This window comes from Brienomyrus brachyistius, unplaced genomic scaffold (assembly GCF_023856365.1).
Source record: "Brienomyrus brachyistius isolate T26 unplaced genomic scaffold, BBRACH_0.4 scaffold147, whole genome shotgun sequence".
Classification (NCBI taxonomy): domain Eukaryota; kingdom Metazoa; phylum Chordata; class Actinopteri; order Osteoglossiformes; family Mormyridae; genus Brienomyrus; species Brienomyrus brachyistius.
Window position 1 is genome coordinate 316,198 of NW_026042422.1, and position 26,401 is coordinate 342,598.

The following is a 26,401-nucleotide window of genomic DNA, read 5'->3' on the forward strand; positions in this document are numbered from 1 at the left end:
CGGGGGTTATCCCTGGTCATGTGACCGGCTTGTTAGTCACACGTGTCACGGCCTGTGTGTTTGGGTAGCAATGGCATCGGGTGGGAGAAAGAAGTCTGTCGGTCCGCCGTCTCGGGTGTGGGGCACGCTGCGCACACTTTGGCAGGAGAAACACATGGTCTTATTCAAAGCGGAGTATACGTTTTTGGTGACTGCGGTGCTTTGGCTTTTCGAAATCGGCATCAACATATGGGTGATTCAAAAAGTCGCGTGTAAGTTAACGTAGATAACATCACGATTATTAATGGGTGGTAGGTGAAACGGACTTTCTGGCTGTGTGCATTTTAATAACAGGCTTGTTTGCTGCGGGTTGTCGGTCCTGTGCTGCTTAGTTTAAAATTGCGTCAAATTAAAAGAGAACTGTCTGCACCCCAGGTTAATAAGAGTTACGTGTGGTCTCTCGAACCTATTTTTCGGAGCTATTATTGATGTAAAGAGCCGCGCTTTCAAGTAAGGAAACTGGTCGGTGTTTTGCCATTTTATCTCTAGTCCTGTGTGCGTTTGTAGCTCGTTTGTTGAACGTAAGATAAGTAATTATGTAAGTGCGTTTTTCTGGAACGAGTGATAAAGGCTCGAAGCTAATGAAGTCATTCATTCGGGAATGTTCTGTCAGACACTGAGATCGACTGGAAAGCGTACATGGAAGAGGTGGAAGGAGTCATCAATGGCACCTACGACTATACCCTACTTAAAGGAGGCACCGGCCCTTTGGTGTGAGTGCCAGCCGAAGTGCATTGTGTTTCTGACCTGTCTTAAGTGTTGGTCGACCGCTGGAGGCTGTTTGCCTACAATCTCTCGTTTCTTTTTGCACACAGGTACCCAGCTGGTTTTGTATACATCTTCATGGCTCTGTACTACATAACTGGCCACGGGCTGAATATCCAGATGGGGCAGTGTCTGTTTGCTGCTTTTTACCTAGTCACTTTGCTGCTGGTCTTCCGTATCTACCACCGAACCCAGAGGGTGAGCATGGCATTATGGCTGGAAGAGAAATGTACGCTTTTATGCAGCAAAGCAGCTGCCTCTGACTGGAGATGCAGTTCAGGCTAATGATTTTAAATGGTACAGCAGCATTTCCCTTCTGGGACCTGCCTTTTAATCCAAAGTGTAGCCTGATTAAGCCTGGATAGTGGTGTCGTGCATTTTGGTGGCTGTGCTTTAGTGACGGGTCTTTGGTGTCTGGATCCAGGTGCCTCCCTATGTCTTCTTCTTCGTCTGCTGTGCCTCCTACCGCATCCACTCCATCTACGTTCTGCGGCTCTTCAACGACCCGGTGGCCATGATGCTGCTGTTTGGTGCCACCAACCTCTTCCTGGAAGGCCACTGGACCCTGGGCTGCGCTTTCTACAGGCAAGTCTGGGTGTTAATGGTGCCACAGTCATGTTCCAGTTGGAAGATCGGCCTTGCCTTTTTGTTGCCGTGGTCAGGTCACATGACTGGTTCCGCGTGTGTGCGTGACGTGCCCATGCTCTCGGCCCCACCTGTAGTCTGGCCGTGTCGGTGAAGATGAACGTGCTCCTCTTCGCTCCTGGGCTCCTCTTCCTTCTCCTCTGGGAGTTTGGCTGGCAGGGGACCCTTCCCCGGCTGAGCCTCTGTGCCACTATACAGGTGACCTTACGTCCGTCACGTGACCATGTGTTAGCTTGTTAGACAGCTTCATTAGAAATCTATTGCACATTATTGTGTCCAGGAACTAGATGGACCTACAGACTTGTTTCCTTAGTGCTTAAATGAATCACAATCTAAAAGCACAGCTTTTTTGTCCTACTGTTGGTGGTTTATTACTATTGTGTGTTTAAGGTACTGTTTTGTAGCTGAAACTTGTTCTTAATTTATAAAAGTAAAGCAATTTATTGGAGCTGCTCAGGTTGATACAAAGGTACAATAGCAGGACCCTTCTGGGATCTGGCAGCTTTCAGACAATGACTCGGTGTCTTAGGCTTAGGAGTGGTGAGGAGCCTAAGCTGAAGGTGGCCTTTGTGTCCCACAGTTGCTGCTCGGCCTGCCGTTCCTCCTCGCAAACCCCGTGGGCTACGTCAGCCGCGCCTTCGACTTGGGACGCCAGTTCCTCTTTAGGTGGACCGTCAACTGGCGCTTCCTCCCGGAGGAGATCTTCCTGAGCCGCTATTTCCACCTCAGCCTGCTGGGGGCGCACCTGCTGACCCTGCTGCTGTTTGCACTCCTCAGGTGGAAAAGGTACTGCGGCTGGAAATCTAAACCTAAGCAGGTTTAGGTTTAACTAAATCTGAACCTAAACAGCCCTAAACCCTTGAAAATGGTAAAAGGAAACCATCCACTGCTCTTTCAGGCCCGGAGAGAGCATCACGGCGCTGCTGAAGGACCCGTCCAAGAGGACGCAGCCACAGAAGCTGAGTCCTGACCATATCCTGTTTCTTGACCCTTGTGGGAGAGTGCTTCATTCTCAGCAGCCCAGTGGTTGATTTTTCCAGCTGCATAACTGGATGCATAGTGTACCGTGTGACCTTAACAGCCAATCACAGATCATCAGCATCCTGTTCACGTCCAACTTCATCGGCATGTGCTTCAGCCGCTCGCTGCACTATCAGTTCTACGTGTGGTATTTCCACACCCTGCCCTACCTACTGTGGAGCGGGGGGGTGAAGAAGCTGGCCCACCTGCTTAGGTAGCCCCCCGTCAACACTGGTTTCCATTCGGGGGGGGGGGGGAAGCTCAAGGTCACCTCAAGGTCACCTCGTCCTGACTGTTACCTCTGTCTTTCCAGGGTTCTGATCCTGGGGCTGATCGAGCTGTGCTGGAACACGTATCCGTCCACGGTGTACAGCTCAGCTGCCCTCCACGTGTGTCACCTTTTCATCCTGCTGTCCCTGTGGTTGGCCCCTCGGGAGGGTGGGGAGAAGCCCAAACGGCCCTGAGCGGGAACCTGCCCTTTACTCTTCCTGCGTGGTGAGACATGGGTTGACTGGTGGTGTGGGTGTCATTCTTAAGCATCAATGAGGCGTGTCTGCCTCTGGCCCCGCCCATCCCCCCCCCCCCCCCCCCATGGATCTTATGGGGGCTAGCGTACACGGCGTCCTCTTCCACTTCCTGCCGATAGTCATACTGGTACCCAGGGAACCCCCTGTTCACACAGACGAGGAAACGAGGATGACAGGAAGTTCTCAGGTTTTACAAACTGACTCTCGAAGGCGGCCAATAAAACTAGGAAGTATTTTGTGTGGTGGCTTAAGAATGAGTATGTATGTTATTTTATTTGGATGTTTACATGGTTTGTCTGTTTGGTTAAGTTAGTACAGTAGTAATGCAAGCCTGGTCCTCTTAGTTTTTCATGAATCACGTTAGCCATCTGCGCTGGGTAACGGGTACCGTTTTACCCTTGTAAGGGTAGGTTTGGTGCAAGGGTACAACAGCAGGAACCGAAATTCCCTACCAAGCAGATTGCCTTGCCATTTTTGCGGCTTCTGTCAGGTGCAGGTCAGTGGCTCAAGGGATTCGCTTTTTGTGAGCTTATAGTGCGTGCTGCAGTCACGTCATCGGGGGGCAGGGAACTGTGTGACCGTCATGCTCAGAGCAGGAGGAAGCCTCCTCATTACTGAACACTGATGGTGATAGACTGTGAATTGCCAAAATGACTTCACATGGAAGTTTAAGTGATGCGTTTTTAAATTAATCTATGCAGTGTTAAGAATGATTGCTGTATATGTAATAAAATCGGCATTCAGCAGAGTCTGGTGGACTGTGGTTGGTGTGAAAATGGAGAAATAATCTGGTTGTTGTGGAATCTAGCATTTTATTTTTCATCTGCAGCCATGATATGCGAAGCCGTCCTCCATATGCAGGTGAGTTTGATGTTCGTGGCGTTCCACTGCCGTCCCCCGTAATGTAAATCGTGCTGGTTTACCCGAAGTGTGCGTATGTGCAGATGGATGTGAGCCAAAGGTCTGACACTATGATTGAATAGTTTAGTCACACACCGCATACTTAAGCTCTCAGGTGTGGCATTTGATTGATTGGAAAGATGTCAAACGTCTCTTTTTTGCATCGCTATCATTTCTTAGCATTTGGTCAATTAAAAAAATAAATCGTAAAATTTGACCAAATGAAACGCAGTGTTAAAATGTGAAACTTAAATTTGTGACAAAAGTTAAGAATGACAAGGCACTATTTGCATGATCTTTTTGCATAGTTATTAAATTCCTGTAACAATTTGGCCTATTTAACTGTTTATCATATTTTTAATTCAGATGAACCAAACGTGGGTGGCAGTGGTGAGCACTGTTGCCTCAGACCTCTGGCACCAGGGTTCGGTGTGTGTGGAGTTTGCATCTTCTCACTGTGTTGTCATGGGGTTACTTCCAGGTTTTAAACAAAATTACTGAAGTATGACAAGATTAAACACTATGTAAAAATTAGAAAATTTGAAAAACTTGAAATTAAAAGGTGTTACTTTAAAAAGTTCTTACTGCATGGTTGCTGTCTTTTTTTTTTTTAAATGGCATTTTTCATTGCCTAGTTTTAGTTTAATTTATTTAAACACTGCCACGGTGGCATAGTGGTTAGCACTGCTGACTCGCACCTCTGGGACCCCGGGTTCAAGGCTCCGCTGGGGTTGTGTGTGTGGAGTTCGGTCCAGAAACATGCCGAGGTTAATTGGAGTGACGTGTGTGTGTGTGTGTGCGGGCGCAAAGAAAATGAGTTCAGAAAACGCACTATCAGTTGAATGACCTGAGATTGCATATTACCAACTGGATAAAACTAGGTTTTACAGGTTTTAACCTGCTTGAAAAATAAGGAATTTAATTTTTTAAATTGTCATTCGCTGGGGGTGAATTTGAAAACGAATCTCACAGGCTTTACATGTGGTTTTTCACATGTTGTTGGGGTTGTAGCACAGCATGTTCAGTTTTATATTCTCGTCCCAGTGGCGGATAAGCAGGAAGAGCTGGCGCGCTGCCCCCTTCAGGCCAGCCAGGTCCACACCCTCGGGCAGCCGCTGACTCCTCAGCCAGAAGTCTGCTTTTGCGGCCACCAGTTCCCACTCCACAAAGAAGCCGGCGCAGCGGTGCTCCAGCCAGGCCAGGGCCACAGCTGTGGCCCAGCTTGAGCCCTCTAGGTCCTGCTGGGCCAGCTGGTCGTCAGACTGGTCCGGGGGCTCCAGCGACAACCCCTCACATACATCCGTCTCCGAGCCCCTTCCACTGTCTGCCTGCATCACACCTCCAAATGGGTCTGGGGAAGCCTCTTCCAGGGTCAGGGTTGTGGGCTCACTGCTGCGGTAGCGCCTGGCCCTCGGTCGCGGAGCTGGAATGCTTGCGTCGGCACTGACTGCATGGCTGAGGCCCCGGAGGGGCTTGGAGCTGGTGGTGGGGAATGAGCAGCGGGACAGGGGTCTCAGGCTGCTTCGGTGGCAGGTGTAAGGCGAGGCTCTCTTCAAGCGATCCAGGGGGATCTGGACACGCTCGGAGTACTGCTCCGTCAGTAGGAAGGCCCCGGAAGCTAGCTGCAGCCAAATCTGTGTTGGGGGGGTACATTTGGGTTGTGAACACTCCTGCCCCATCTACCCCAAAGACATTGTATAATGAGTATTGTAAGGATTCAGGTGAGCTTTCATTGCCCGCCAGGGTTTGGCATGGCCAGGTTTACCAGCGACATGTAATCCCTGTTGTCCGAATCCGGCTGGTTCTCCGTTCCCGCAGACAGGCAGTGGGGCTTGCTCTGCATCTGTTTGCTCATCGATTCGGTCGTCCGGAGCCGACCCAAGGTGAACCTACGGGACAGATACGATCTCTGGGACAGTAGATCTGGACCCTGTGGTTTGTGCTTTACTGTTCAGTGACACAGGACAAGGTTTGGACCGGCAACCTTCTTCACCTGGACCCGAAGAAGCTCTCAACGGACCAGCTCTCCATCGAGCGCTGGGAGCGTGTGGACACAGCCGAGGGGCTGGCGGGGTTCCAGGTGCCCCCGGTACCTGGGGAAGGAGAGGGACACGGGTAAGTCGAAGTAGAGCAAAGCAGCACTCTGACGTGCAGCCCTGTTTGGCTTATGATCTGCTTGCAGTTTTGTTTTGATCTTGACGTCATCTGGAATCCCCGTAGGAATATGGGAAGATGCCCCAAAGACAGGACCAGCAGGAAACACAAGAAAGATGGCTGGTCATTACTCACTGCTGTCCCAGGATGTCAGGCTGCAGGGGGAGGCAGGTGTGTCGTCCCTGTCTGGAAGGAGGAAAGGCTTGAGGGTCATGCTCGAACCCTAGTTGGCTCACCAAATGGATGAGCCAGATCTGATGCCCCTCCCTATGAGAGGATCTCAATCCAGCCTCAGCTTTCCATTATGTATGATCTGGCTCAAGAACTGAGGCAAAAACCATGAGGTTCTGGGTTCCCGACTCAAGACGGGATGTCGTAGAAAACTGACATGGTGGCTTTGCAGGCGTGACGCTTAGACCAGCTGCTTACCTGTGCACATAGAGGTGTCCTCGAACTCTTCAGAGTCCCTGGTAGAGGGTCTGTGGTCCAGGCCCATGGAGTAAGCCCTGGGTCTCTGCCGCGTGGTAGACCGTGACCCTACCCAAGGACAGTGGTCACAGGCGACTTAGGGCTTGTGTGATAAAGTCTATAGCTGCAGTTTGTTCTGAAACATTTTCCCCCCCCTTGAGTGAAAAGCACAAAAGTTTTAAGCACACTTAATATAAGTTCCCACAGTAGAACGTTTTGTCAATAGCCTGAGCCTTATGACCGTCCCCGTCTGGCATACCCCTGTTGCGCACTTCTACAGTGCCGACGGGGCCCTCCTTGGTATTGGTGTCAACAGCAACAAAGCTTGTGTACATGCAGGTGGTGTTGCAGGCCTTGCTCGTCTGGATGGCTTTCATGCGGTACCTCTTTGCTGGACCTGGAATGAACGGAAACGCATCATTCACATTTACTCCGCCGACCTTCCGGAGCGTGCCTGCGGTCTAGGGCTTACCATGCTCCTCCTCAGGCTCCCTCTCCGCCATGTTCTCAAAGTCCCTGATGACCGACCGTGCAGTCAGCTGATGCATGATTTCCTTCCAGTCACCAGCCATTGGACCCGCGTCCTTAGGCCTCCACAGGGGGGAGAGATCAACAACAACCTCCCAGGATACGGGCTTGTCCCCCAGGAGACCATGGATGACAGAGCGACACTGGGTGGGGGGCTCTACAGGTTCCTCAGGTGAAGCGGCGGCAAACAGGCACTCGGGGTCCGTGAAGTTGTCCCAGTCCATGGGGGAGGCAGGGAACACCAGGCTGTCTGTATTTTGGGGAGGTATACAAACAGATGAAAGATGATGAGCAGTACTGGAGGTATTTGCTGCAGTGGCTGGTGTCTGTGGGCTCCCACTCACTGGAATCAGTGAGGCTCCTATGGGACAGAGCCTCCCGCTGGTGGGGCAGCACCCTGCCATTCCCCTCATCCAGCCGGCCGCCCAGGGTCTGGTGAAAGGAGACCTTCTCGAGAGCGCGCCGCAGGCGGTAGAGGTCCAGTTCGCCCTGAGGAGAAGAGAAGCTGCGACCCGACAAAGCAGACCGGGCCAGCGCCATCCGTCTACGCTGGCACTCCTCCTGTAACACCAGGGGGACATGGTGTCAGACCACATCTGCTCAAACCTCCAGAAAACTCACAGGTCCTTTGCCCATTTAATTGTATAGATCTACCGCCCTGAATAAAAGGTACATTTTCCCTTACTGGCTCCCTCGTAACCGATACATTAGCTGCTCCACCTCCAGCATTAGGGCTGGGAGGTGCCTTCAGGAAGCACGATGGATGGGATAAACGTCAGATTCTCTCATTGGTCACATTTCTGGTTTCCGCTAGGTAAAATTACGCGATTATTGATCACACAGAAGAACTCCCACCCACTCTTGGTTCGGAGGTCTGCCACTTTGTGTATACTCCCCCCTACCATTCCGGTCCCAGCACCCGTGCCATCCGAGGAGCTGGCGTGAATCCATGGTGACTCCCAGCGAGACAGGGCCCTGGGCTCTAGGGGGGGCATCCTCTCTAGGCCGTGAGGTAGAGAGCCGGTGTCATGATGGGGTACTGTAGAGTCTGAGGGGGAGGAGCTGTGGAGAGGGCCCCGGTCGCTGCTGACGGAGCAGTGGGTCAGCGTGTACTGGTCCTGCACATATGAGGACCGCGCGATCCGTCTGCGCACATCGTTGGACGAATCGGACTCCATACCTGCAGCCGCAAAACACGTTTGCCATTGTTACTGTGGCTGGCTGCGCACTTCAGCTTCTTCCCGATTCAGCCGTTTTGGATTCAGCCTCACGGGTGCGAGGACCTCACCATTCCCAGCAGTGGCATCCAGGGGCCGGGCACAGGAGAACTCGGATGAGATCTCCCGGGAGATCTCTCGGAGAGCCTCTTCAATGTCTCCATGCTCCGAGGATGCGGCCTGTAGCTCGAACAGCTCCATGGAATGGGGGGGGCACAGTTCATCCTGTGAGTGCCCTGACATGGAGCCACGTGATTGGCCCTTGGAGACACGACCACTCACCTGCCATCAGAGAGGTGAGAGGAGTTGTTTTTTAGCAGGACAGGAGAAAAAAATTCCTTCATTGGGGCACAATTCCCCTTACAGTGACTATCCTTCAAGTGATAAGCAGGTTGGATACACAAAACGGTATTTATGACATGCTACAAGATTAATTAATATTAATACAAAAAAGAGTTTACATTGGCACTCGAGTTTAAATTGTCATTCGAGGTTCCGAAACCTTCTGCCCTATGCTGCCTGCGATAGGCTCCGGGCCCCTCTGAACCTGACCTAGGTATGTAGCTGGGAGATGAACAGATACAAGATTTTATACTTCACAAGCCCCATAAGAGACAGTTCACTCAAAACTCACATCGTTCTTCTTGGTTTGGAAGCCAGACATGTCGTAGAGGGTACAGTATCCCATCAGGCAGTTCCCTGGGTAGAGTGGAGGAATTTCACTGGGCGAGAGAAGAGCCTCCATGTTGTCGGGCACGTACCAGTCGATATGGACATCAGTGACCGCGGGCTCAAAAGCTTTCTTCAGCAGTCTAATCAACTGAGGGGGAAACAACTGTTTTTCTGAAAAGATTCTTTTCTAGTCAGTGTTCACCTTCCATTGCTTTTTTCGCCAATACCTCCACAGCAGGGGGCAGTAGTATCCCATTCTCACCTTAGGCTGCATCCTCTCTTCCGTGCCAAGGAACTCGGCATTTCCACCTGTAACCTTGGCAACCCCCTGCAACAGCCGCCGGCAAGCCGAGGGCCCCAGTCCAAGGCCAAAGCACCTGGCAGCCGACAGTTTTTAATATTATTTCCAGACGTTTCTGGCATACAGCCTTCTGACACCAAGAGTTTCATGGCTAAAGAACGTAATAAATTTACAAACGAGAGGAGGCCATTCAGCCCGTCAAGCTCATTTGGGGAAAATGCAACTAATATCTTAGTTATTAAAATCTTCTCCAGTGTTGACTTAAAGGAACCCAAGGGTTTAGCTTGCGCTACACTAGCAGGAAGACTATTCCGTACTCTTAACTACACGCTGTGTAAAGAAGTGCTTCCTCAAATACATCTCAAAACGTTCTCTCTCTTTTCCACTTATGGCCACGCGCTCTTGTATTTCAAGTAATACTGAAGTAACTATTTGGTTGAACAACATCCAGACCTGTTAGAATCTTATATACCTGGATCATGTCCCCCCCTTGTCGATCTAATGCAGAGATAGTGGTGCCAAGGAGAGCCGTTACCCCACCTAGAGCTGCATCACCTAGCCTCCTTTTTCATCCTGTTACGGCCTCATTTGTCTGGCTTGCTGGACAGCTTTATTTACAGAGTTCTTTTTACCTTAATGATCTGAGTGATTTACTTTCGTCACCTCACTATACTCACAGCCAATAAAGCACCGGCCACTGACATGGACATTTGAATCAATTGGTTAATTGAATGTTCGGAGCGGCTTGCTATGTCTTTCAGATTTACTTATTTATTTATTTTTAAGAGATGTGGTGTTGTGTGAGGCGGCCCTGGGTTTGGTCGGAGTGGCTATAAGGAACTGCCATTTGCCAACTGTTGGGGGAGTGTGGGGGCAGGACAAATGGAATTAGCCCAAGTGGCATGCCGTGTCATCGGGAGGAGGGGCAGGCCGGGGGGGGGGGGGGGTGGTGGCGTCGCAGTGGTAGGCACTTAGCCTGATTGCTGCCTAAGACCAAAACTCACACAATGTCCTCAGTGTCCTCTCTCTCCCCCCCCCCCCCCCCCAACATCATCATCATCGCTACAATTCTAGACACGTGCACCAGCTCCTGGGCCGACAGTCACAGACCTGAAGGGATTATTTATTACTGTATTTGTATGGTTGGGGGAAGGGGGCTGGCTGATGTTCTAGACCAGTTCTCACCAGGATGAAGACTTACTGGGTAAAGGCCTTCACAGATACATCATAACGCGAATGAGCGATGACGCTGCCTAAGGAGCTGGAGTGGTGTGGTTTTTGGGTCCTACCCGCCCATACCTGGCTGAGCCAGCGTTCCTCCGCACCAGCTCCAGCACGCGTCCCACGTTTCTGACCATGCCGTCTGTGATGAGAAACACTTGCCGAGGATAGCCACGGCGTTTCTGACCATGCCGTCTGTGATGAGAAACACTTGCCGAGGATAGCCACGGCGTCCCGGCTGCTGGTACACCCAGGACAGTGCCCCCACCAGATTGGTGCCCCCTAGGTCAGCATTCATCTTCTGGGTATATTCGTAAGCTGCTGTCACTGTCTCCTGGGCCGGGGGGGGGGGGGGGGGGGGGAGGGGGGGGTTGAATGGGAAGACATTTGGGTGCAGTGGCCTGTTAATCCTTAAACACAATATAATGTGAAACTGTGTGGATGCCAATCAATCACTGTCACGATTACAGATGACATTTTAGGTATGGAGGGCGATAGGAAAGCCAATTACCACACACCGTAAACGAATGAGGTCACCATACGGCCTTTTGTTTGTTAAACACCCGCCTGTACCTCCAGGCGCGGGTTCCTCGAGAATGTGATACTCCGCGACCATAGCAACCGTGCGAGGAACATCGTTTGTGCTCGGGCAGAGTAGCACACAACTTGATTTATTTACAAGGGACCAACTGACTTCAGAGGTTTCAGGTCAAGGTATTATCTCGCAGTTAAAATCTGTTACTTTTGTGCAACGAAAATCACATGGAACAACAACAGGTCTGGGTTTCTTTCAGGCCAACATGGAGGAGGGCCTGTTACTCAAATTTAACTAGTCTCATGTTACTCAGCACATTTTACGTATTTATGGCTGGTAAAGACCATGAAGCTCGCGTCTTCTGGCTGGCTAGACATCGCCCTGTCCCAGCATCGCTAAAACACTCTGCTGCCGTGGCAGTTGTGCCCACTGGGTACTTACATTGGTGCACAGCTTGCTGGTGAGGAACAGGGTCTTGATCGAGGAGCCGAATCCTACTACGTTCAACAACGTGCCTGGTGGCAAGCTCTTTATGGCTACCACCATACCTTCCTGGAAGAGTCAACAGGCCATCAGAATCTATTCTTAAAAGATCATGTGCTACTGTAGAACAAGATTAAATGACAGATGTACATTGGCTCTCTTTGATACGCCACAGGACTACAAACATGGCCTCTCTTAGGTAGATGTTGCTAGAAATGCACCTTGAGCCGTTCCATGTTCGGTCCACTCATGCTACTGTTGCGGTCCAGAAGGAAGAATATCTCACGGGTGGCCCGGTGCAGCTCCATTGGCTCGTTCAGCAGGTCGGGGCAGAAGTTAAGCATCAGAACTGGGTTGGACAAGATGTCCTTGTGGAATCTCTTCCTCACAAACTCCAGCTGAGGGGGAAACTGGCAGTGACCCACATCCCGACGGGCAACACAAAAGAAAGGATTCATTATAGGGTGCCAGGGTCATAGCTCAGCCCCACCTTCTTTTCAGGCTCCGCCTCCCTCCTGGCATTTCGAATGAAATCACGACGGGTGCAGATCTGCTGTTCATACTCCTGGAAGGTGAGACGGCCCCTCTCCAAGATGACCTGGGGACAGTGTGGTTCTGTGGAGGACAGGACAACTGGGGTCTGCTCCATCCCCAATCACCGAGGGGTTTATGTAATGCTGGGACACTTCGCCAGGCCGATCTTGTTGATAAACGACTCCTTCACATAAGTTCTTAAAGGGACACTGAAATCCTGGAATCTTTCCAGATGGATTTCTCATCTAGCGGAACAAGTGGGGCTATCAGCATGCTGAATTTTATTAATGCCCACGGTTAAGAGAAGCTTGCATTTTGAGTTTCAGTCGTTCTTAAGGCCCCTAGCTTACCGCTCAAGTGCAGTATGATCTCCACATGCCGGTCGTAGGGGTGCTCCTCTGCCAGGGTGATGTAGGTAGCAGAGGCCGACTGGGCACTGGGGTCTGCGTCGGCCCGCAGGGCGTGGGTGGGGCTCTCCAGGCCTGGTTGGGGGGGTCACATACTGGTCAATACCCAGAGTGTCCTTACTATTCATCCAGTTCCTCAAAGTTTGAGAATCACCCCTGATATCTTTTGAGTTCATTTCAACAGGGTGACAGGAGTTCAGCTTCAGTAGTTCCCTGTATGACTTTAGATTCACTAAGTGCCCAGTCACCTGCCAATTCCTTATGCATTATGAGATTAGTTGCCCTGTGGAACCTTCAAGGACATTAGTACCGGGAAACTCCTTGCTTCAAACATCTACACGTGCCTTGTGTTTTCTACCTTTTGATACTCCAGTCAGAGCATTTTGCCAACATTTATGTTGGGCTTGTTTGATTTTCCGTGAAAGTTTAAAACATCAGCTCCAGCTATCGACGGCTGTTCTTCCCTCAATGCAGACAGTCCAGGTCCTGCATAATGGCAGGAATGCGTAACGGGGGAGAGTACAGCAATACTACGGGCTTCTCTGCTGGGATACCTGCCGGCCCTTTGTCACTTAATGTTATTCTACACACCGATGGAGAATAAGGAGACCAAAAGTATATCGGCTAACCTATTCTTGCAGACCACTCTCGGGAGCAGGGACTGATGTTGAGGTGTATCTGAAGATATTGGGAAAGTGAAGTCATGCAAGGAGGTCGAGTAGTTGGCGGAAGTCGGGCATACCTGCGAGGAGGCAAGCCCCCCGCACAAGCAGCTGGAAACTGAACTCGTAGGGCAGGTAGTTGGTGGCGGTGCTAGTGAAGATGGCATGGGCACACCGCTGATGAGAGCCTGGGGGGCGGTCCTGTTTCCCTGAGGCACCCCCAAAGCAGCTGGTAGGTCTGGAGGATGGGGGAAAGGGGGATTGGTGCATGCACGTATCATCAGATGAAATACAGACACGCAGTTCGTGAGGAAATAACTGCATACCCATGTTCATCCCACCGCTCGCTGTGCTCACTCATGTTTGGAACCCTTTTTCCTCTGACAACAGGGCTCAGCACCAAAGGATACACCATGTGAATTGCACCACTCTCGAGTGTGGGCAGCTCCATGGTTGTACTTAAGATGACTGTCACCAGGTCCAGCGGGCCGATGACTCCGGTACTGACAATGAATGTGGTCCTCTCCAGATCCTCGTCCAGGACGAGATGCCCTGCAACGGACCCCCCAGTCATCAGATACAAAGGACTTCTCAATGCAGCTGGCAATCAAACACGCAGAAACTGCAATGGGGTCAAAAACGTTTGCTTTGCTAGCGCTGCTTATAACAAATCATTCACTCACACCATTTGCTGCAACATCCAAATGATGTTAGACATTAAAACCAGCACAACACACTAAGCACTATAAGTCTATGGTATAGTCTTTGCATAAACAAATCGCTACGATGTGGAAATCATTCATATTTGGAAGGAATAAAATGCTTTGCAGATTCCTTGACCATTTTGTAAAGAACATTTGTTTTGAAGAGGAGGTGATTTGTGTGAGCCAAAAATTAATCCATTTACCTTTAAGTGCCCACTGCAGACCTCAGAGCAATTTGATTACGCAAGATTAATAAAGGCATTTGCTGCTTGAGGGGAAGGTTCCCTGGCTTTCCTGTGACAGCACACACATCCTGCTGTACCACAATGCACTGGGCTAATAATCTGTTCAGCGGTAAAAACAAAGTTTATTGGTAATCAGGGATTTTATAATTTGTTTATTTTGCTGCCTGATAACTTCTTTCCCTGCTTGATGCTGCAGAATCGTAGGTGCCCAGCAGCCCAGTCTCTTCAGAAATCTGTGGGACTAAGGCGGCGCAGGTGCGGGCACAGGTGCGGGCGCAGGTGCGGGCGCAGGTGCGGGCGCAGGTGCGGGCGCAGGTGCTCACCATTGGTGCACTGCATGTCCCGACCAAAGGTGCCGCAGCACCCACAGTCCTTGCCGCTCCCAGACTGTGCATCCAGATGGCTGCTGGGACAGCAGTCCAGGCAGCACTCTTCCAGCTTGGTGCGGCTCTGGATCTGCACACCCACTGCACGACTGGCCACGGCTGCCTCGAACCCCACCACCACCTCCTTCTCCCCCAGGGGGTACACAAACACACCTTGGGGAGCCAAGAGACCAGTGACGGCGGTCAGAGTCATGGATGGGTGTTGCTAGGAAACTAGACCCCACCTCAAGACCTACTATGCATGTTAAACTGGACAGGAAGAAACTGACTTGTGGTTGCAGTCCTAAGTGAGTAATTTCAGAAGTAAAATAACTGAAAATAACTTAAGCCAATTGATAACACAGTAAACAATGTTCAGTGATCTGAGGTCAAACAAAGATGGTGATTTAACAGAAACCAAGAGTCAGTAGAGTGGATATTTATTAGGAAATCCAGTGCTGCATGATGATGTAGGGCAGGGAATGTGACCCACAACGCTCCTGGCACTGCCCTCCTCTCACCTTCCACCGATTCCATCTCCGTGTTGGCGTAGGTGAGCCGGGTGGTGATGCCCAGTGAGCAGCCGATGGCACATGACTTGATGCAGGACGCCTTGAGCAGCAGTGGCTCCCAGGTGGAACAGTTCCGGAGGCCCGGCATTGTGGTTTCGGTGGGCGGTGCGAGAGAGAGTGGAAAGTCAGTAGCAAGTGAGGAGGTCAGCGATTCCTCCCCGCCTGCGTGCGAAGCCTTGAATTGGGTCCATGGCGAGGTGTTGGAGGGGGAATGTAAGCTTCATCAGTGTTTCAGGAAAAGTTGGGGGTAGAGATAAATGGAAAAAACACACTCACTTCTTTGGTATGTATCCTAAATCGTTAGCTATATGGATAGCCACCTAGGCTAATGAACAGCAGCTACATTTCCAGTATGCCGAAGCACCAGTCTGTTCTCATGGTAACTGCAGCCTTCCTCTGATATGGGTGCAGTTAAAAAAAAAAAAAAAAAAAAAAACATTAGTATATTAGCTCCTATTCCTGCGTGATGTTTACAAGTCAGTCCAAACTCCGGGCCAGAACAGCTCCTGGGCTGTTCCGTGTCCACAGCTGCGTGGCAACGAGCGAGACAGGCGAGCGATTGCCTTAAGGTGCAGCTCAATCATTAACCGCTCAGTCAACGGTGTACTGACCTCTGGCCGCTGTACGCTCACCGGGAGATCTGTGCACGCTCACCGGGAGATCTGTGCACGCTCACCGGGAGATCTGTGCACGCTCACCGGGAGATCTGTGCACGCTCACCGGGAGATCTGTGCACGCTCACCGGGAGATCTGTGCACGCTCACCGGGAGATCTGTGCACGCTCACCATGCAGACTCAGGGTTTCCAAGCTGGAGTTTGTTACTTGCGTATGTAATTAGCCAGAGGTGAGGCCCAGTCAGTAGCTCTAAATGGGTGGGGCCACTGCACATTGATTGTGGAGGTGGGGGGGCGGACATTTTGGTATAAGAATTCAAGAAGTCCAACTTCCTCCTTTCTATTTACCATTATTACAAACCATGACTGATATCTGAAGTCAGTATCTGATGGGGAAGGGAAATACCAATACCAAACTCTCCCCTACACCCAGGTCACCAACCCCCCTGAACGTTTAGATCAGATGCATAGCTAAGATTTTAAAGTGCGCTTCGCATTGTAAGAAGCCAGTTCATTCTTAATGAAGAATTAATTCTTCCTTTTCTTACACTTATAAGTTTAACCCAGCCTCACTGGAATAGCTCACCCTTTTCTACTACATTGTAGAACAACTTAAGAAAACGAAATATTAGGCCAACAAACTGTTCCAGCTTTTGCTAAAATTATAAACAATCCTAGAGAACGTTCTGCTCGAGAAGGTGAGGCCACGTGGTCTAGCAGCAGTACCTGCAGCTGACTAAGGCTGATTGCAGGTAGTGACCGGTTACTGTTTATTTTCGCCTAGGTGATGGGTCATTTTACATTCATTCTCAAGTCAAAATCAACACCGGCCATCTGCCCAGGGACCTCACTAAATAACCATCACGTTGGATCAACCGGGCGCTGTGTGCAGACCACGGGATAATGCGCAAGTCGTAGCCCTTCCAACGGCAATAATGCTGCAAAGGATAATCCTTTTTTTATAGGACTACCTGAAATCCATGCAACGAAAGCTCGCGGATTATTCTAAGATGTTGGCATACAATCATTCAGGCATAACTATTAGGGAAGTTTTAGCAGCACATCCCAAGGTATCTACAAACGAGCTCGTACCCACTGAACATCTTACATTTTCACCTATAAAAAAATCTTTAAAAAGTTATTCTAATACACCCAGGCTACAAATCAGATTCGTTATTTTCCCCCATCTAATTCGCTAACGTTGCGCGTAAAATTTGTACGTCAGGTGATGCAAACTCTTTACCACCTGAGACATTATATGGAATGAAATATACCGCAATGTTTTTCATCTTAAGCACATTTACAGGTTCGAAAATGGATAACGTTTGATCGATCCGATTCCGCGGATAGCCGTGAGGTGATGTGTTACGCCTATAGTCAGTAATGTGCTGACTGGTCGGCCGCTGCATCCGTTGACCAAGAACGAAAAAAATGAAAAAGGTTTCAAATGCTCGGGCTGATTTTTGTTCCCAGTCCATCCTCGCCTGTAGCGGTTATTCGGCTGTTTGATTAAGATGTTTAATTGGGACAATATATTTGTTGGGCATGTGAGATCACCCAGAAAGACATATATACAAATAATTTCATTATATAATATAATTGAAAAAGGCACACAAATATAATCAATTTCCTAGACTACAATGGTACTAAAGCGAAAGTTTCTTGTCAGATGGAGACGAACTGCATAGTGTGTCTAGGCTACAGTAGCCATGCTATTCAATTAAGTTAAAATAACATTAAAATTGAAGGTATGCATTAGTTTCCAGAGGAAATAACATAAATTACATATAACGGAAGGTTATTGGAGCTTTTCAGTACACACTTACTGTATTGTATCTTGCGCCGTGGGGAATAAACGTTGTTTTTCAGCGTTCGGGCTCTTTCTTTCCCCTCATCCCTGTCCACTTCTGCCGGGTACGGGCGATGGACGCTGGGGGACAGGCACCTCGGCTCCGCGTTCTGCGAGCTCTCCAGGGACGCAGGCGGGGCGCACACTGGCGACAGATCGAGACGCGTCTGCTTCGGCAGACCCTCAAGACATGGGTAACCACGGAGTCACGCCCCATTCAGCTCCGCAGTGACTGTTCAGCGTCTTTATTCATATTATTAGAAATGCCGGCAATATAAGAAAACATATTACGATGTATTCTGGTTTGTTATAAAAAGCAAGACATCTGAGACCGAATGGTACCCAAACTTTTTTTTACGCTACACTGCCGATCCTAAAACAGCAATTTCAGTTACATTGCATGTATATGCAATATGCATGCAATTAATATTCGCAGTATGAATCCATAGCATAACAAAGAGGAGTGTTTGCAAACTGATTTAAAGCGCGGCTATTCTCCTGTAAAATCAGAACTTGACGCAAAAAATTTATTATAATGACTTGATGATTTTGTTGCAAAAATTAAGTTTGGGGAGAACGGCAAACGAGAAAACTGCACTACGGATCGTAACTCATCGCTAATGAAAATCACGCCATTACAATGGTGTTTGATCTAGGCCTGCTGTGAAAGAGTACACTCAAAACATCCTGCAAATCTAGCTTTTGTTAAGCATTAAAATCGAGATTAGGGACTTAATTAAAATCGAGAAATGATCTAAAGTTGCATAATTTGGAAGCACTTAGCTGGTTGGAAACAGACCGTTTGGTGTAGTAGCGTAACTTTCGTGCGTCGGTCACAGCTGCACGTCTTACATCCCTAATTGGAATTGAGTTTCATACATTCGTTTCATGTAAATATGGACATGAAGGATAGCATTTTTAAATCTCACTGCAAGTAAGTTAGTTAAGATATTAAGTTACGCGTTCAATGCAAAAGAAAAAAACGGTCCCTCGTAAACTTGTGTTGTATATTTCTACAGCCGTAGGTGGTTGCCTATGCAAATCGCTGGAAGGTCGTATTCGAGGTGTTCTCTTTTCATTTTCAGATAACAAGCGTAACGAGGTGTCCGCTTTCACATGAGCACTTAATCCTCCAGTCGAGCTGACATGGAAACTAGATATAATTTGATCCGACGCATCTTAATGAACACTAACAGGTCAGGACATCGCCAGAAACCATGGAAACGTTCCCAGAAAGACCACGAAAAAAACCATTAGTGGTGGGTTTCGCCGTTGGCGCCATAGTTCATTTTGCTGTCAATGTAATTGACTGGTAATAATGCGTTTCTGTTGGAGGTTTTTGACTTATCTACGGCATGTTCTTGATCATGATTATGTCGCGGCAATTAAAGTCGATGTTGATTTCAAATCATGTATAGATATTATTTCAGTATATTAACTATTTGTGTAACTTTATACGCCACAGTACAGTCAATGTTTCTTGACATTAAAATTTCATTTAATTTTTCGCTGCTTTTATACGATTTTAATCAGAATTTTCGATTTAGCCTACTCTTTCCACTGCCCCTCAATATTCTCTCTAGGTAGCCTATGTGGTTAAATAACACTCTTCATTTTACTCCATCACGTATTCCGAATATTATTAGTTGTCTTCTAAATCAATGTCTTTAAACTAATTGCAATATGCCTTTGGCCAAATACCAAACAAAAATTTCCCAGTTGTTAACATTATTTACCCCAGTAATATTTGGTACTGAATAATTAAATGCTACTCAATGTATTCAGTTCTTGGATTATTCAGCTGAATTGGTTCCAATCAAAATCGATCTACCCTTAATTACAGAGCAAAACACCACAGTTGTTACATTTGTCTTTTGGCGCCATCTGTCGGCTACTTCTGGCTACGTACCATAATTTAAAACTGCACAGCACATATCCATATTGCAAAGAACTTTCACAAGAACTTAATCAGCACCCTTCAGTCCACAAGATTACATCACCTAAAAAAGAACGCCCTGTGATTTAAATATATTAAAGCACACAGCAGTCCTAGCTTACAAGATCTGAGAGATCATTAAACATGTCGCCTAAAGTGGATTCTACCGCATTTAATTCTGGATATTAATTTGTTACACTATACGATTTCTTTCCGTGACAATCAAATGACAAAATCCTTGATCCTTAAGTGATCCTAAGGATCCCCTGCAGTTATAATAACTTCCGATCCAGCTGACCCCATAATTAGCAATACTTAATTGGTCTGGCTATCATTCATATGTGTATCACAACGTTTCCTGCTCGCTAGTGAGAGCGTCATTGAGATCTTGAAGAACCCACAGTATAGGATTGTTGACTGACCTATGATATTCTCCTCCTGTGCCGAACTAGCAGATGGAGGGTAGAATGTCGTTCTTTGTTAAGAGGAGCACGTGAAATGAGTGGTGCCCCCCCAGGTGCATCATAGTGGCTGGGCATCTCCGCTAAGGTGACGGGTACTTAAGCTGCCATTTTACCACGGAACATGAAGAGCAACCAAGAAGGATTCTCTCCCAAAGCTGCAGTGGTGGTCACCGTACCTTGGTTCAGTCTGACCTAACTGCCGGAGCACTGATTTTTGAGACCTCCAGGACCCGTGGTGGCAGTGTCCGTCCAGATGTATGAACAATTCCGCAAAGCCTGAAAAAAATCAGATGCATTATCTAATCTGAAAATCAATACATTAGGAAACCGACAGGCATTGTCAAATTTGCATTGTCAACCAGTCTTTCCCTTTTTAAAATAACTGAGGTAATTAATCGGTTCATAAGCAATGCCTCTTACTTAGTCCAAACATTTGCATGACATATTGTGAAATGTATTTCACTGGGTTACGTATACATACACCGATAATCCATCTTTATCTTCACTGATGTGTGTCAGCAAATACAACCCTGAGAACGTGACACTGTGTAAAATGAATGAACGTACTTCTAAATCTTCTCATATCTGACAACTTCGAGAAGATACGGATAAGGAACTAAACGGCAGTAAAATCCACCAAGCCTCCACTTGACATCCAAATATTTGAAACTTCTTGTTTACTGGGTGAGGTGTCTACATCATCTTCAGGGCAACATGTGGTACATTTCACACTGCTAATTACATTTAGCTATGTTTTTTTGATCCGATAACTAAAATGAGTTGCCTTCCTTCTTTACTTTGTCCATTGTATCGCTTCTTAACCGTAAGATGAACTCAAGCCAACCAATGCTGGCTTTAAAAGCATGTATCCATAATGCATGTTGTTGGAGAATTACAACTGATATGGACCATCACCTTGTACCACAGTAGCAAACTATTATATATTGTATATATTTTGAACCATTACTTTAAACGGTAAAAGAACAGGCTATTGCAGTTCTGTCAAATTCTGGCCATTTGTTTTGAAAAATCGCATCCCTAATAACTGGCAAAGACTTTACGAAATGCATATAGATTTATAATCTTTAACTTACACATTAATATCCATCCATCTATTTTCCAAACCGCTTATCCTTACGGAACTTACAAACTCCACACACACGTAACCAAGACAAAGACTCGAACTCCGTGTCCCAGAGGTGTGAGGAAACAGTGCTAACCACTGCACCATCATTAACATACATTAATACATTTAGTTACAAAAGAGTACTGTGCCATCTTTTCAGATCTAGATTAAAGCAACCGCCAGTGTAGAAAGTTTTCCAGTCATTTTATGCAATTTTGCATTATTATTTGTAATTAACACAAAAAGACACAATGATAATGTTACTGGGAGGAACATCATTAAGATTAGCGTAGTGATAACATAATACCTCCGGTCTTTTTACACGGTTACTCTTAAATTATGCTTCTGATCACTGCAGCCAAATTTAGCAGGTGAGTTTCTGTGGCCTAAATCGAATCAGGAAGCCGACGTTCCCGGGGATCACTAGTGCGCCTATTGAGACGCTGTTTGCCTTTAGTAAACAGCACGTAGCGGGAGATAACATGTGTGTAATTGTGCACACGAACACTCTAATAAACACGGGCGGCCACAAAAACAAGTTGTTTTTACGTACCGAGCCACTGGGCAACTCAAAGATTTAAGATATTAAATTAGCGACACATGCATGAGCGTAAATTATGGAGGCTGCGGGGTTGTAACCCACTCGGACCCCATTAAATGGGACGAGACCTCACCCCCTCATGCTCAACCCAAAGTTATGCCCTTGGGGATAGGCAACCTTTAAACTAAAACTACATTTGCAACAGTAGCTTAGGAGAGTTACACGCCAATTATATTTAAAGTCGAAGTCAGGCGGTGATACAAGTAGCGCGCGTGCGCAGATGTCCGCTCTTCATCTGCAGCTTCCCATCCTTTTATTAATAAATGACGGCCGAAGCTTGGTGTTGTCTGCGTGCGCATTTTACGAAGCCGAATTGCTTTAGAACAAGCACGGAAAGGTTAGGTAACTGGCTTGCGAATGATAGGAAAAGTCATTACAGGAATGATCAGGATTCACCGGTTTTGTTGATGTTTATTTTTTTTAATGCGCCAATCTTTGTATAACCAAGTCGTCGTTTAGTGTTTTTTCTGCTCTATTGATGTTGTGTGAAAATCCGTTAGTCGTCTAACCAGTCACATCGTATAACAATGGTTTTTAATAATCCTCACGTTTACTTGAGTATATTCAGCCAGTTAATTGTGGTGTTACATGCAACTTTTTGTCACAATCCTTAATTAGTAGTTAAGTACCTGTGACTAATGACAACTTTATTTGATTTTTGCTTCTGTTTCATCTTATTGCTCACCTAGATTAATATTGTCCGGAATGATTTCTACCGATCATTTATGTATTTTTTTCCTTATTGTAGATTTCATTGCAATGGCAGGGGAGCAGACACATAACAGCCCTTTAGAACCGTTTATTCTGCTGGCCAAAAACACAAAGGGGGCAGCGCTAATAGCCCTTATTAATCAGCTGTTGGAGGCTCCAGGGGTTTACGTCTATGGAGAGTTCCTGGACCTGCCTCACGTCCAGGAGGTAAACCAGATCCGATCTCATCGCCTTTGTGATTGAGCCCATACCGTCCATCTAGCACCTCCAAGCTTGTGATCCAGTTCAATTAATCTGATATTAATTGAAATGTAGAATTCCTCCTCATGATGTCGCTGTTTCCAAGTTGAACGTAACGGCACTTACAGTACAAGGCTTCATGAATACACCTCCGGTTAAAGCAGAGGTTTTTGTTTGGCACAGGTTTCCAAGGGTCCTAACAGGGAATATTCCCAGTTATTAAATATATTTGCTTATGGAACTTACCTCGACTACAAAGGTAATATGCATTTTGTTTCTTTTGTTAAAGAGTGTTTTGAATGAAGCTTTACATAGAATTATGTTGTGCGTCATATTAATGTATTATATACGGGTCTTTATTATTAAACAATCTTCTTTCAGAAAATGAAGTCAACCTTCCTCCACTGACAGACCTCCAGAAGAACAAACTGAGGCAGCTAACCTTTGTCAGTCTGGCTGGTTCTATGCAGGTACACCGTAGCTAATGATATGGTTGACAAAAGTGATGGAAAAGTAACCCCAGTCGATGGTGCTCTTGGTTTGCCCTTTATTTGTACAGAGAGCACCATCTAGTGGGGTCAAAAAATACAGCAAATGGTTCATGAAAAGTAATTATGTCCATCACTAGACAATGCAGTTCCATTTAGTTAGAAGCTCCCTGGGAAAGATTTTTGCCTGTTAATAATTTGGGGCTTCTTAATGTGCTTTTTTTTGAAGATTCTGACAAGCTTTGGGGGGTATATGAATGATGCAGATGACTGAGCCAGTAAAGAAGCCCATATGACCCCCCCCCCCCCCCACAGTGTATCCCCTACTCCATGCTGCTTCAGGACCTCGAGCTGAGAAGCCTGCGGCAGCTGGAGGACCTGTTTATCGATGCCGTCTATGCTGACGTAATCCGTGGGAAGCTGGACCAGCGCAGGCAGCTGCTGGAGTTGGAAGCCTGCATTGGCCGGGATGTCCGACCCAGGGAGATGGCTCACATTGCCCGCACCCTGCAGGAGTGGTATGCAGGATGGATCAGGAAGAGAACAGATAAGGGGAACCTGGAGGCAAATCATGGCTGTACTCTGCTGTCTAGTCCTAATGATGTTTTTAAGTAGGTTTGGCCCTAGGATATTAGCTGGAATTGGTGGATGGGGGGCACTTTTGTTTCACTCCTGAGGTTGGGGGTTTAAATTTTGTCATTACTCTGTGTGTTTGTGGAAGGTGCATGTGCTCCCTGTGTCGTGCAAGTTTCTTTGTGTAGCCCAATGTTTCCCAGTCTGGTCCTCAAGGATCCACATATGGTCCACATTTTTTTCTCCATACTTGCTCCCGGTAGAGCAAAAACGTGGTCCGTCTGCAGGTCCCCTAGGACTGAATTGGAAAATACTGCTGTAGTCCTTTGGGTTGGGTTAATTGGCATCTCTCTAAATTGCTCACAATGTATGTGTGTACCTTCTGTTCAAAAAAGGGCACAAAACATACCCCAAAGCAAATCAAGAGCACCATCTAGTGGGTTAAACAAATACAGCAAATGGTTCATGAAACGTCATTTTGACCATCACTAATGCAATGGCTGAATTGGGTGGACTGTTCAAAACATGGTTAACCTATGGTGTCTCTGCAGGTGTAGCAGCTGCTGGACTGTAATGAGTGCCGTGGAGTTGCAGGTCGACAGGGTCAGCCAGTTTCGAGCAAGGCGTCTCCGGAGTTCAGCAGCTGATGAAGGCTGAAATGAGGGCGCATCGTGGAGTGGGGGCTAAGGATGCCGGCCTTTACGTTATTGTGCCAAATGTTCAAATTATTAGTAGTTAAGAAATGACAATGGTGACTGATTTGTGTGATGTCTGCCTGGTTTTAGGCTGGCCGTCTAGGGGTCTGACATCCAGAAGTTACTGATAACCACACCTGTAGTAATGCCCCAGAATATGGACTGCTCTGTAAAACAGGGGGGTACAGCACAGATTGCTGGCCATCATTAAGGACGGTATCCAAAGAGAATGGGCAGACACATCTACAACAATAACCAATTGGCCCTTTGTGGGTGGGGGGGGGAGAGAGAGTTGTATTTCATAAACAATTTTTTTAATGGATATAATAATCAAACTACATTCTATATTGGTGGGTTCAGTCAGAATATAATCTTTATTTTAGTTCTGAAGTAGTATAAGGTTTGACCACTTGATTGGTGATAGTTTTGTGTTTCTAATCTGACTTTGAATTAATGTGCAAGTCTTTGTAATGTTCGTCCGTTTGCATATTAACGAAGCTGCATCCAGATTGCATCGTACTGCTATGAGCAGAGGCTACACTTAAGTTTGACTCGTATATTAAGTAGTCTAATCTTAAACTTTTTCTTGTCTTGCATTTTTTTTTTTAATCTTTCAAAAGTTCCTGATTTTTGTGTTGCCGCGGTTAAAATTGTAATTTGATCGGAATGCTTTGCTTAATCAAGTTAAAGGCAGATAACGCTGAAATTCTTTTTTTTTTTTGGGGGGGGGGGTGGATTTAAATGTAATTTTGTTCCTCGGACATATTTATGAGTTGTCATTTTTGTTTGATAATGGGCAAATATCTTTATGAGATAATATGAAAAAGATTGTTTGTTTGAATAAAAGAGTGGCCTTTTCACTGGAACACTGCTGATGCTTCCCTGGGGAAGGACAAGCTCCCTCCAGTTTGTGGGACATTATGGCTTTTTGTCTCCTCTATCCCAGTGACCTACTTCTCAATTGTTTACCCCCAAAACAATGGCAATGGGGGTTTTTTGTAACCGTGCATAATACTCGGGTGTCATTCCACATGGCTTTAACATCCTCCTGTTCCCTCCTGGATCTTTGCTGCCTCGGCTCGGGTTTCTTCTGCAGAACCCTGGTGCCGCTCGGGTGGGTGTCAGTGGGATCATTCTGCATTCCCAGTGAATGAACAGTGGAAGCTGCCGGGGATAATTGCACGCACTGAACATCTCCCAAAGAAACCTTTTTTTTTTTTGACTAAAACTTTCGTTGGGAATGTCTCTCTCCGCAGGTCCATCCTAAACTAATCTAGAGCTGCTGGTGGTATGCTGGTCCAGTGGGTAGCACTTTGTTGCCTTGTTGCCGTGGGTTTGAATCCCACCTGCAGGCCCTGTTTGGAATTGGTTTGCTCTTTTTCCATTGCATGTGTATGTCTTTAATTTTATTTGTATAGCACGTTTCCGCAACATCACATTGTCCCGAAGCGCTTTACATGATCCCTGCCCAAAGCCTCCAGAGATCAAGCCAGCCAGGTGACAGTGACAAGGAAAAACTCCAGAAGGAAGAAACCTTGGGGGGAGACCGGAGTCAACGGGGGAGCCCATCCTCGAGGGGCTGGCACAGGAAGTCAAATGAATAAAATGACATAATACTAACATAGACTCAAATTTAGAAATTTTCACTGTATAAATGTGGAGGGCAGGCTGGTGCTGCTTCTGATGGAAGAATAAATGGTGGTATAGCAGCAGGGTGGGCAGGAGAGACATCACAGGCATGAGGGCAGGCAGGCCTATACCCTGTAATGGACCTGCATCCTGACTAATGTACCTTGCCTTGTTCCCTATGCTGCTTAGGATGGGCTGCACACTGTCAGATAAAAAGAGTAGCAATTTGTACCTTTGCTTGTCACTGGGGCTGTACCTTCAAAACTCTCTGAATTGTACCCTCAGTCGTAGGAATTTGTACTGTTAAAGGTACAGAAATGAACTGTGAAGAGGATTTTGTATCACTGGTACGTTAATTTTGTTTGTACCATGAAGATGGTGCATTTAAAGTTAGGGTACAACTGACCCTTGAGGCTACAACCCCAGTACCAAATTAAAGGTACAAATTGATACTTTTCCTGAGTGCAGGTCCTGTGCAGCTTAATATTTTAAGAACTAATGGAAGATCCT

At 47.2% G+C, this 26,401-nt stretch overlaps 3 protein-coding genes across 12 annotated transcripts; 2 read left to right on the forward strand and 1 right to left on the reverse strand.

The window, feature by feature from the left end:
* The first annotated feature begins 25 nt into the window (after positions 1-25).
* alg3 (ALG3 alpha-1,3- mannosyltransferase) lies at positions 26-3,744 on the forward strand. Of its 2 annotated transcripts, none has more exons than XM_049005075.1 (9): positions 26-251; positions 653-752; positions 855-1,002; positions 1,229-1,389; positions 1,527-1,647; positions 2,030-2,235; positions 2,348-2,420; positions 2,538-2,683; positions 2,783-3,744. In XM_049005075.1, exons 1-9 carry the CDS (start codon positions 71-73, stop codon positions 2,931-2,933), a joined length of 1,287 nt encoding a protein of 428 aa, XP_048861032.1. In that variant the 5' UTR covers positions 26-70; the 3' UTR covers positions 2,934-3,744. The 2 variants fall into 2 exon arrangements, with proteins under 2 accessions (XP_048861032.1, XP_048861033.1); XM_049005076.1 differs by lacking the exon at positions 26-251 and adding an exon at positions 258-489.
* A 986-nt stretch (positions 3,745-4,730) lies between these two features.
* vwa5b2 (von Willebrand factor A domain containing 5B2) lies at positions 4,731-21,525 on the reverse strand. Of its 6 annotated transcripts, none has more exons than XM_049005073.1 (25): positions 21,508-21,525; positions 20,005-20,104; positions 17,406-17,573; positions 14,914-15,060; positions 14,351-14,566; positions 13,405-13,630; positions 13,159-13,316; positions 12,360-12,491; positions 11,966-12,090; positions 11,697-11,873; positions 11,434-11,544; positions 10,635-10,791; positions 10,536-10,581; positions 9,198-9,312; positions 8,898-9,083; positions 8,335-8,545; positions 7,949-8,226; positions 7,391-7,607; positions 6,991-7,296; positions 6,778-6,915; positions 6,480-6,587; positions 6,186-6,236; positions 5,890-5,989; positions 5,662-5,785; positions 4,731-5,530 (listed from the first exon to the last, which is right to left on the reverse strand). In XM_049005073.1, exons 4-25 carry the CDS (start codon positions 15,050-15,052, stop codon positions 4,886-4,888), a joined length of 3,966 nt encoding a protein of 1,321 aa, XP_048861030.1. In that variant the 5' UTR covers positions 15,053-15,060; positions 17,406-17,573; positions 20,005-20,104; positions 21,508-21,525; the 3' UTR covers positions 4,731-4,885. The 6 variants fall into 6 exon arrangements, with proteins under 6 accessions (XP_048861030.1, XP_048861026.1, XP_048861029.1 ...); XM_049005069.1 differs by having other exon boundaries at positions 14,914-15,182; XM_049005072.1 differs by having other exon boundaries at positions 14,914-15,360.
* LOC125728034 (COP9 signalosome complex subunit 7b-like) lies at positions 18,660-25,120 on the forward strand. 4 transcript variants are annotated; one of them, XM_049005081.1, is made up of 6 exons: positions 18,660-18,687; positions 22,304-22,473; positions 22,690-22,765; positions 22,888-22,976; positions 23,310-23,605; positions 24,119-25,120. In XM_049005081.1, the coding sequence occupies exons 2-6, from the start codon at positions 22,315-22,317 to the stop codon at positions 24,222-24,224; spliced, it is 726 nt and encodes a 241-aa protein (XP_048861038.1). In that variant the 5' UTR covers positions 18,660-18,687; positions 22,304-22,314; the 3' UTR covers positions 24,225-25,120. The 4 variants fall into 4 exon arrangements, with proteins under 4 accessions (XP_048861038.1, XP_048861037.1, XP_048861036.1 ...); XM_049005080.1 differs by lacking the exon at positions 18,660-18,687 and adding an exon at positions 21,780-21,892; XM_049005079.1 differs by lacking the exon at positions 18,660-18,687 and adding an exon at positions 21,812-21,897.
* Positions 25,121-26,401: the final 1,281 nt, after the last annotated feature.

Excerpts from the sequence above, each read along its gene's own strand:
- vwa5b2 (XM_049005073.1), bottom strand. The coding sequence starts at position 15,052 with ATGCCGGGCCTCCGGAACTGTTCCACCTGGGAGCCACTGCTGCTCAAG. Across the intron at positions 6,916-6,990 it reads GGAGCCTGAGGAGGAGCATG|GTCCAGCAAAGAGGTACCGC; the intron begins GTAAGCCCTAGA and ends CGTTCATTCCAG. Across the intron at positions 5,786-5,889 it reads GAGAGCTTCTTCGGGTCCAG|GTTCACCTTGGGTCGGCTCC; the intron begins GTGAAGAAGGTT and ends TCTGTCCCGTAG.
- LOC125728034 (XM_049005079.1), top strand. The coding sequence starts at position 21,819 with ATGACGGCCGAAGCTTGGTGTTGTCTGCGTGCGCATTTTACGAAGCCG. Across the intron at positions 22,474-22,689 it reads ACCTGCCTCACGTCCAGGAG|GTTTCCAAGGGTCCTAACAG; the intron begins GTAAACCAGATC and ends TGTTTGGCACAG. Across the intron at positions 23,606-24,118 it reads AGTCCTAATGATGTTTTTAA|GTGTAGCAGCTGCTGGACTG; the intron begins GTAGGTTTGGCC and ends GTGTCTCTGCAG.
- alg3 (XM_049005075.1), top strand. The coding sequence starts at position 71 with ATGGCATCGGGTGGGAGAAAGAAGTCTGTCGGTCCGCCGTCTCGGGTG. Across the intron at positions 2,421-2,537 it reads CACAGAAGCTGAGTCCTGAC|CAGATCATCAGCATCCTGTT; the intron begins CATATCCTGTTT and ends AACAGCCAATCA. Across the intron at positions 2,684-2,782 it reads AAGCTGGCCCACCTGCTTAG|GGTTCTGATCCTGGGGCTGA; the intron begins GTAGCCCCCCGT and ends CTGTCTTTCCAG.